The following is a 10,102-nucleotide window of genomic DNA, read 5'->3' as shown; positions in this document are numbered from 1 at the left end:
CTGGACCCTCACGAGCCTCCCCCCCCCGAAGAAGAACAGGCACATGTTCTCAGCCGTCCACGTTCCCCCACAGGGCACCGACGGGCTGGCAGGTGTCCGGACTCCCCCTCGCTGTTGCTGACGAGGCCGGACCCCAGGACAGAGCCAGACCCCCACGCCCATCCGAAGGGAGCCCTCCGCGGCCGCTCCGATCAGCCTGCAGGAAGGAAGGTTCTAGAAGAGATCGTGGCCAGCCTCGTCCCCTGGGGGTGCATGGGCAGCAGCAGGAACCCCCGAGTGCCAGGACCACCATGCTGCAGTGCCGGCCGGCCCAGGAGTTCAGCCTCGGGCCACGGGCTCTGAAGGACGCGCTGGTGTCCACCGACCCGGCCCTGCGGCAGCTCTACGCGTCCACCTTCTCCCCGGCCGAGAGGTTCTTCCTGGCCGAGGCCTACAACCCCCGGAGGACCCTCTTCAGCGCACCGCTCATCCGCACGGCCTTCGACTGGCTCCTTAGCCGCCCCGAGGCCCCAGAAGACTTCGAGACCTTCCAGGCCGCCCTGCAGACCACCAGGTAGGCGCCAGCCCGGAAGCACATCTACCTGCAGCCGATCGGTACCAGCCAGGGCAGGGACCGTGGGGTGGGGGTGTGTGGACCCTGCTTCCCAGAGGGCTGGGGGGAGGGGTACCCCGCAGGGCCAGCAAGAGGTGAAGAGCTGTAGGGTACGTCCTGAAGCCATCAGGACCCCGCTGTGGGGACAGGGGCCTGAATCGAGCTAAAGGTGGGTGTCTGGGCCAGGACCCCGGGCAGGATCTGAAATGCGGGGGGCGGTGCTGGTGGGCTTCGACTAGGGGGCAGGGTTCTCCGCTCTGACGGTGTTCAGAAGCCCCAGCTTTGGGCCTTTCTGCGTGCCAGGGGCAGGTGGCCCAGTCTGGCAGAGGAGCACGCGGGAAGGTGGGGTCCCAGCTTTGGAGAGCTGAGCTGAGAAGTGCTCAGTGTGTCTGACCAGAGCGGGGCAAGGCTGGCTCTGCCCCCTGCAGGCTTCTCACGGGCAGTCCCCATCACCCACGGCAACTCCGCCCTCTCAGCCGTTCCCCATCACCCACGGCAACTCCGCCCACGGGCCGCCCCCATCACCCACGGCAACTCCGCCCACAGGCCGCCCCCATCACCCACGGCAACTCCGCCCACAGGCCGCCCCCATCACCCACGGCAACTCCGCCCACAGGCTGCCCCCATCACCCACGGCAACTCCGCCCTCTCAGCCTGCACGCTGGCCTCCAGACAGCTCCCAACCATCCCGGGCTCCCCCTCCCCCGCTAGCGGCTCAGCTTGTTAACATGCAGGTCCTGGCTCAGGTCCGGGGTGGCCTAGGGTCATGGCCTCTCGCTCACAGGTCTCCCGGCATGCACCCTGGGTCCGTGTCCTCCGTCCTCCTAAAACGCGGCCTGGGTTTTTACACCCTCCCCTGGCTCCCGGCTGCCCTGGGTTGGCCTTGCCCACCTGTGCCCACCCGTGTGGCCTCACCTTGCACCCTCCCTGCGTCCCTCTCCCTGATCCTGCCGGGCTGGCTCCTTGCAGGATGAACCCTCACAGGGTCTCTAATGGTCTAACCTCTGCTCACCGGTCCTGCGGGGGCAGCCTCCGGGACTCTGGCCTGCATGCCTGGCCCCACCCCCCTCTCTAGCTCCTGCCTCTCACACTGTGGTTGTGATCACTATCTCCCATTTTCCTCTCTTTTCTTGGCCCTTTTAAAAATGATGTGCACAGCCTGACCAGGCGGTGGTACCATGGATAATGTTGACCCAGGGCGCTGAGGTCCCAGTTTCGAAACCCCGAGGTCGCAGGCTTGAGCGTGAGATCATAGATATGACCCCACGGTCGCTGGCTTGAGCCCAAAGGTTGCTGGTTTGAGCAAGGGGTCACCGCCTCGGCTACAGCCCCCCAGTCAAGGCACGTATAAGAAGCAATCAATGAACAACTAAAGTGACATGACTATGAGTCGATGCTTCTCATCTCTCTCCCTTCCTGTCTGTCTCTGTCTCTCACTTAAAAAGAATGATTTGCATAATGTCTCCTTTCTGCCTGGCTCTGCTCTGTGAAGGCAGGTCCACGGCAGCCTGGCTGGCCCGAAGCCAGTGCGGGTGGGGACCCTGGGGGCCCGGCCACAGGCAGGCGGGCGCGCGGGGCTGACAGTGCTGCTCTGCCTCAGACAGCAGTGAGGGCCTGGTGGCCGGTGCCCTGCTGGACTCCCTGCGGAGCTGGGCGGAGGCCTTCTTCCTGGGCCTGCAGGTCCGGTGCCTGCCCTCGGTGGCCGCAGCGACCATCCACTGCACCTCGCGCCCCCGCCGGGACTCGGACGGGCTGCAGCTCCACACGGGTGAGTGCGGCCGCGCGAGGCCTCCGCCCCTGAGCGGCGAGGCCCTTCCTGAAGGCCAACAGCAGGAGGAGCCCCGAGAGGGCAGGGACCTCTCCCCGGCCCCCTTGTCGGGTGGGAAACACCTATTTCCCAGCCGTCTGAGGGGGACTCGGACGAGCACCACCCCCCGGAGCGTCTGCAGACTGGACCACCTGGCCCGGTGCTTGCTGGGAAACAGGAAGCTCGCCAAGCTGGGGAAACGGCCCCGTTCAGGCCACCGGAGGCGTCTCCTAAACACTTTGTGTCTAGAAGACCCCCTCCCTCCACGTCCCCCAGGGCCCGGCCATTGGCCGAGTGGACAGGCCCAGGTGAACTGGGCGCTCGGGTCTGTAGGGAACACGGACTCAAGCGCAGGGAAGTCCCAGAATGGGCCGGGCGGTACGTGTGGACTGACGCGCCATCCGCGCCCCCCACTCCGGACTCCCGTGGACGCTGCGTCCTCCCTCCTCTCCCCTTTCCCGTTCCATTCTCTCTCTCTCTCTCTCTCTCTCTCTCTCTCGCCGAACCTGCGATGCCCTCGTCCTCACGTGTCGAGGTCCTGCGCTCCGTCATCTCGCTCCTCAGTTCTCTGGCTTCGGTGGATTCTCCCCTCCAATGAGCGGAGTCCCTTTTCCACGGTCCCCAGTTCCGCGCTCAGCCTGGGCACCCCCGGGCGTCGCTGCTGGACGGTCCAATCCGCGTTGTGGGGTGTTCCTGTCCAGGGCGCCGCGTGGCTGGCCATCTGGGTCCTGGCGAATGTCCCTTGTCCACACACCCACTGTGTCGGGTGTGTCTCGTTTCTGGGACGTGAGCCGGGCATCTTGTTGTTGGGCGCTGGGGAGAAGTGCTCCTCCAGAGAGTGTTTAATTTTCCCTCCAGAGGCACCTAAGGGTGCTGACCGGGACAACGATGGGATGCTTTTTTGGGTCACCATGATGACCCCCAGGGTATGGCCCTCTATTGGGGTCACCATCCACCTCCCCCATCTCAGAAACAGCTCAGCCCCACCCCTTTTAGCTCAAATCTTCCCTGATTCGTTTTATCTGGTATCTGGTGTAATTTTTTGTTTGGTTTTCTTTTTGTATCTTTCCGAAGTTAGAAGCAGAGAGGCAGTCAGACAGACTCCCGCATGCGCCCGACCGGGATCCACCCGGCATGCCCACCAGGGGGCGGTGCTCTGCCCATCTGGGGCGTTGCTCTGTTGCGACCAGAGTCATTCTAGCGCCTGAGGCGGAGGCCATGAAGCCATCCCCAGCGCCCGGGCCATCTTTGCTCCAATGGAGCCTTGGCTGCGGGAGGGGAAGAGAGAGACAGAGAGGAAGGAGGGGGAGGGGTGGAGAAGCAAATGGGCGCTTCTCCTGTGTACCCTGGCTGGGAATCGAACCCGGGACTTCCACACGGCAGGCTAATGCTCTACCACTGAGCCCTCCAGCCAGGGTGGTAGCTGGTGTTTTAAAAGTCATATTTATTGACCACGACTGACACCTGGAAACAGTCTTCTTTTGGAGCGTTAGCGGTCCTGTGCATCCTGCTGGGTGCATGGTGGCACCCCCGTGACCAGATGGGGTTCAGGCCCCGGGACCTCCTTCATGTCCCCTGTACCAGCTGCCAGTCTCCCACATTGTAAGAAGCTGTTCTGCGGTTCACACGGTTGCCTGGTGATCCTTCAGCGGGAGGACCGGCCTAAATGTCCTCACGTGCTGTCGGGGGGCAGCTGGCATTGTTTTTAGGGTCGGCAGGGATCTCCTGGCTGGGGCGGGTGCCACCCGGTGGTGGCATGTTCTTTTCCTCTGAGACCTGTCCTGGTCTCTGGGCACAACCCTGCCCCATCCCTGAGGGCCTGGGTGGGTCCAGGGGGCGATGGCTGATCCCCTACCCTCAGCCCCCAGCCTACGTCCCCCAGCTCCTCCGTGCCACACGTGGTCCATGTCCCCAGCTCCGCAAGGCCACCTGCCTGCCTGGGCCCAGCGTCCGTCTGCACATTGGTGGCACCTCTGACCCCTTACAAGGACCGTCTTGGTTGGGTCCACTCGATGGTCCGGAACGGCCTGGAATTTCATCACCTCGGCCAAGTCCCCTCCCTCCACCACATGAGGGAGCACATTCACGGGGAGTAACAGGATGGGGGCGTCTCTGGGGCCACCGTGCCCTGGCGGCAGGGACACAGTCCCTCTGAACACCAGTCTCGTCGTGCCATGGCCTTCCAGGTGTCCCGACTCAGGTCTCTGGGCATCTTGGACCAGGGACCATGTCCAACCCGGCTGTGCTGACAGTTCAGGAAAGGGAGGCCTGAGGTGTTCCTTGTCCTTGTGACCCGGGCCGCCTGACCCCGTGTCCCGGGCCGTGTGATCTCGCCCCTGTGATCCCGGCCTGTGGACCCCGTGCCACATGGTGCAGCCCAGCTGCTGGGAGTCTCAGTCTAACGGTTTCTTGCAGAGCGTCCCTCGCTAGCTTGTGTCCGACATTGGGAAGGGCTGGTCGGAGGCAGAGGAAGAGGGGGGGCCAGGTTTGTCTGCCTTGGGTCTGGGGGCCTCCTCGAGTCCCCCCTTACCCCCCGCCCCCACCCCCACCCCAGACGGCATCCTGTCCTTCCTGAAGAACAGCAAGCCACGTGACGCGCTGTGCGTGCTGGGCCTGACGCTGTCGGACCTGTACCCCTGTGAGGCCTGGCGTTTCACCTTCAGCGCGTTCCTGCCCGGGCACGGTGAGTGGGCCCCTCCCGGCTGCCACGCGAGAACCCCGCCCTGGGAGACGGCGTGGGTGCTTGCTGGCAGCCCCGGTCCTGGGCCCTCAGGCCCCCGTCACAGGGACACGCCAGCAATGCTGGGCCTGCAGGACCCATGTGTGCGCCCCCGCCCCGGCCCCACCCCCACCCCCACCCCAGCCAGGCCGCCCCCAGAGCCACTCTCTCTGCCTTCCCCCCAGACGTGGGTGTCTGCAGCTTTGCCCGGTTTTCGGGGGACCTACTGCAGGGGGCGTCCAGAGCCCCGGCCCCAGCCCAGGCGGATGACCCCGCCGCAGGCCAGGCCATGTGCTTCAGTGCCCTGGGGATGGTCCAGCGCTGCAAGGTGGGTGGGAGGAGAGGGGGACAGGAAGGCGGGGCTGGTGCCGGGAGCTCCGTCCGGGAAGCTGCTCGCTAAGGACAGGGGGTCAGACAGACCCAAGGGGACGGGCGCAGAGCCCCCCGTGTCCAGCCAGTGACACTGTCCAGTCCTCGCAATAAGGCGGCCTCCAGACCGACTACTGCCGCCACCTTCCTCCCTGCAGCTGTGTGGCCTGTGTGATTGGGGCGAGGGCTGGAGGGGACACTCTGACCACGTCCAGGCCACCTGGCCTCACCCAGGGGGTTCAGGGTCCCGGTGGGGCTGCCTGCGTGTCCCGAGGCTGCGCTGGGTGAGGGTAGAGGTCAGGGCTGCAAGGACAGGGGTGGGCCTCCCCTCAGGTCACGTGCCACGAGCTCTGCCGCCTCCTGGGCCTGGGGAGCTGCCGCTGGCTGCGCTGCGTCCTGCAGGGGGCGCTCAGCCTGGACGAGGCCCTGCGGCGGCCCCCGGACCTCTGCCCCGTCTGCCTGCGGAAGCTGCAGCACCTCCTGGGCTTCCGGCTCCTGGAGAGGTACAAGGTGAGCCACGCTTCCGGGGGGAACGGAGGCGCGGTGCCCACCCCGTGGGGTCCAGAGCCCCAGGCTGAGGGTAAGGCCCGTGTTGGGTCTGGCTCCCCCGGTTCTCACCGATCTCGTGGACAAGCACGTGGAGTCCTGAGCCTAGAACAGGGGTCGGGAACCTGTGGCTCGCAGACAAATCTTTAATAAAAATAATGTTAAAAATATAAAACATTCTCATGTATTATAATCCATTCATTTCCTACTGCTCAATGTTCACAGTTGTGGGTGGCTGGAGCCAATCACAGCTGTCCTCTGGGACAACACTACATTTTTACTGGATAGTGTAACGTACACGGGTTGTTGTATGGCTCTCACGGAATTACATTTTAAAATATGTGGCGTTCACGGCTCTCTCAGCCACACAGGTTCCCAACCCCTGGCCTAGGAGGAGGCACAAGGTGCCTAATGAGCCTGCGTGGCCGTGCTGCCCTCTGCTGGCGACTTGAAGTACTGCAGGTGGATCTCATATTTTTGGGGAGGATTTGTTCAAAAACTCAAAAACTTGAGTTCAGAGGCACATGGTGGGTTTTTTTGGTCCACCTCAGGATGAAAACACAGAGTTTAAAAAAAGTTTTCAGCCTGACCTGTGATGGCGCAGTGGATAAAGCGTCAACCTGGAACACTGAGGTTGCCGGTTCGAATCCCTGGGCTTGCCTGGTCAAGGCACATAGGGGAGTTGATGCTTCTTGCTCCTCCCCCCTTCTCTCTCTCTCTCTTTCCTCTTTCTAGAAAGAAATAAAATCTAAAAAAATATATTAAAAAAATTTAAAAAAAAGTTTTCACCTAAATAAAGGCAATAAAAGCCTATCCACCAGGCATCCCCAAACTATGGCCCGCGGGCCGCAATATGGCCCCCTGAGGCCATTTATCCAGCCCCCACTGCATTTCTGGAAGGGGCACCTCTTTCATTGGTGGTCAGTGAGAGGACCACTGTATTTGGCAGCCCTCCAATGGTCTGAGGGACAGTGAACTGGCCCCCTGTGTAAAAAGTTTGGAGACCCCTACTAGTATCCACCAAAGTGCGGTGGCTTCATTTTAAAACCAAAGGTTTGAAGCCAACAGCAGCTCTGAGTGAGTCCTGCTGTTTGAGGTCCGGGGAGGAGGCAGGCAGCCTGGGTCACCAAGCGCGTGGTTTGAGGACAGTCCAGGCTTCGTGGACGGCCTGGCTGCTGAACTCAGGCATGGGGTTCTCGGACTTGGGGGTCCCTGACTGGCTTAGGCTCCCGGGAGAGGCTGCTTGGTTGGGGACCCCGCCTGCAGGCCCCAGGCCGCCTCTCTGCCCAGCTCCGTGGTCGATGAGACAGGAGCGGGGAGCAAGCGGCCTGTCCTGTTGGAAAGGGGCCCCCGGGCAGCCCCCGGGTGGCTCACAGCGGTCCTCAGTGTCCCCCCCAGGCTGGCTGCTGTCACAGGTGGGGTCACAGGGAAGCAGTGTCGGATTCCCATGGTGCGTGTGCAGTGAAGGGAGGCCAGCTTGGCCCGCAAAGGGGGCTGGGCGCTCGGTGACGTCCTTCCTCGGGCCTGTCCACAGTCTCTCACGAACCTGGTGAAGTCCCTGGTGCCTTCTTCTTCTTCTTCTTTTTTTTTTTTTTTTCTGAAGTTGGAAACGGGGAGGCAGTCAGACAGACTCCTGCATGTGCCTGACCGGGATCCACCCGGCACGCCCACCAGGGGGCGATGCTCTGCCCATCTGGGGCGTCGCTCTGTCACGACCAGAGCTGTTCTAGCACCTGAGGCAGAGGCCAAAGAGCCATCCTCAGCGCCCGGGCCATCTTTGCTCCAATGGAGCCTTGGCTGCGGGAGGGGAAGAGAGAGACAGAGAGGAAGGAGAGGGGGAGGGGTGGAGAAGCAGATGGGTGCTTCTCCTGTGTGCCCTGGCCGGGAATCAAACCCAGGACTCCTGCATGCCAGGCTGACGCTCTACCACTGAGCCAACTGGCCAGGGCCCTGGTGCCTTCTTACCACCAGAGAACCAGCCCCCTGAAGTGTCAGGCCCTTTCTCCTCGGGTGTCATCTGTGTGACTCTGGGGCTCAGTGGAGGAAGGGGGCTCCAGCCCCGAGTGGACAGGGCGGCCACAACAGCTGTGCCCTCTGAGAAGGGAAGCTACCCCCATGGTCCCTGGATCCCTGGGTGGTCCTGGCTCTCAGTTCTGGCCTGGTAGTCCTGGGGACAGCCCCCGAGGACCCTGATAGGTGATGCAGCGGTGACGCGGGCCCGGCCGGGAAAGGTCCCTGCTGTCTGTTCTTAGCTGCAAGAGCCTTGGTTCCCGGAGTCCGCCCGTTTCCACAGTGCGCCCGCTGTCCCTGAGGGCTGAGGGGGGCACAGCCGGGGTGTGTCCCCACACAGACGGGGCAGGTGCCGGGGTCGATGTAGCGAGAACACAGGACGCGATGAGAGGTTGAGTATTCGTTCCCTTGTGCTTTCTCTGTGATTCACGACGGCACGGTCAGCTCTGTGCCTCAGCAGTGAGTCGTGACCGGGCTGCACAGCGGACTCCATGAGTCATGGTGTCTGCTCTGCGACATTGGCCTGCCGTGTGCCCTGGGCAGCTGGGAACAGGGGTCAGGGGCCAGGGCACGTGGGGCTGGGGACGTGGGCCCTGTAGCTGGTAGGTGACCGGACAGAAAGCTGCCTGTGTCTCTCCCTCCCAGAGACTCTACGCCTGGACGCAAGCCGTGGCTGGGACATGGCCCGGCCGGGAGGCGGGGGAGCCGTCGGAGCTGGAGGACACCCCACCCCGCAGCGCGGACTCCGGCCTGGGCTGCGAGACCGACTCAGAGCCCGGCACCAGCCTGTCGGAGCCGCTCACCCCCGACGTGTGGGCCCCTGCCCTGGCCGAGCTGGTGCCCGAGGACAGGCTGGGCTCCCCGGGTGCCCCGGAGGGCCCGCTGCTGCCGGCAGCCCCGGGGGAGGCCCTCACGGAGCACGGCTGGTGGCTGGCCATGTGCATCCAGGCGCTGGAGAGGGAGGTGACCGATGAGGAGCTGGCACGGCTGGACGGAGCCGTGGACGCCCTGGCGCGGTGGGAGATGTTCACGGGGAGGCTCCCGGCTCCCCGGCGGGACCCGGCCTGCGGCAGAGACGGCGCGGGGCTGCGCAAGGCGCTGGGGGACAACCTTTTCTCCCTGAGGAAGAGGCTGTCTGCACGCAGGCTGTCCAGGCCGGCCTCTGCTCCCTGTCACGGAAAGGCGGAGGACAACTAGCCCAGCGGAGTGTCCTGTCCAGTGTCCTCCCTAGGACAGCAGTGCCTGGCCCTGCCCAGGGCCCCGGGGTCAGGAGGACATCCGTCTTCAGCGGCTCTTCAAGCCCGGTGTCCTACCAGCCGCGCGCTCCCAGGCCCCACCCGGCCCTGCAGGGCGGCCCTGGTCCCAGCCTGGCCTCCACCGTGGGTGGTGGGCATCTGTGGACCCCTCGAGTAGCCACAGCGGGGGTGACGTGGGCCTTGCCACTGCCAGCGTGGCCTCCGAGGCCCATGACAGGGTCTCCCTCAGAGGGAACCCAGGGGCTTGGCTTCTGTCTACAGCACCCCCTACCCCCACCCCAGAAAGGGCGGCTGTCTGCGGAGCCAACATTCTGGTCCTTAGGGGCTCTATGTGGACGTGTCCATGACCAGCTGGATGGCCACCCCCCGCTGCAGTGTGTCCTGTGACGATACCACAGGAGAGGATGGTGTCTGACACGGGGGCCTGGTTCCCGAGACCCCCCATCGTCTGTCGTCCTCGGCAGTGGCGGCACGACCCCACCTCCCCTGCCCCCTCAGCCCTGCCTCCGTTACCCGACGCTGTTCTGAGCGCACGTGTTCAAGGATCTTCCTCGTCCGGCGCCCCGGCCTGCCCTGGGGGAGCCCCGCAGAGATGCCGGTTCTGACAGCCCGAGTCCTGGGGCGTGATGAGCGGGTCACAGCTGTTTCTCCCATCTGCAAAGCGGCAGCGCCCATGTCTGGCGGGTCGCTCACACCGTCTGGGGGGGGGGGCGGCTTCTAAGAAAAACAGTACAGAATACCTAGGAGGAGGAGGGGCCCCCCTGAGCACGGCGGCCTGAAGCTTCCGGGCGACACCAGGCAGG

General features: G+C 64.0%; 1 protein-coding gene across 1 annotated transcript; it reads left to right on the top strand.

Annotated features, from left to right (window-relative positions):
• The first annotated feature begins 203 nt into the window (after nt 1-203).
• On the top strand, nt 204-9,240 carry AMZ1 (archaelysin family metallopeptidase 1). The gene is given in 6 exon segments (XM_066277661.1): nt 204-594; nt 2,193-2,360; nt 4,954-5,082; nt 5,304-5,446; nt 5,821-5,997; nt 8,689-9,240. Coding segments are annotated over 6 exon segments (1,473 nt in total). The 5' UTR covers nt 204-290.
• The last annotated feature ends 862 nt before the right edge of the window (nt 9,241-10,102 follow it).

This window comes from Saccopteryx bilineata, chromosome 4 (genome assembly GCF_036850765.1).
Source record: "Saccopteryx bilineata isolate mSacBil1 chromosome 4, mSacBil1_pri_phased_curated, whole genome shotgun sequence".
Classification (NCBI taxonomy): domain Eukaryota; kingdom Metazoa; phylum Chordata; class Mammalia; order Chiroptera; family Emballonuridae; genus Saccopteryx; species Saccopteryx bilineata.
Note: the sequence above shows the minus strand (reverse complement) of the source record. Positions and strands in the feature narration are given on the sequence as shown.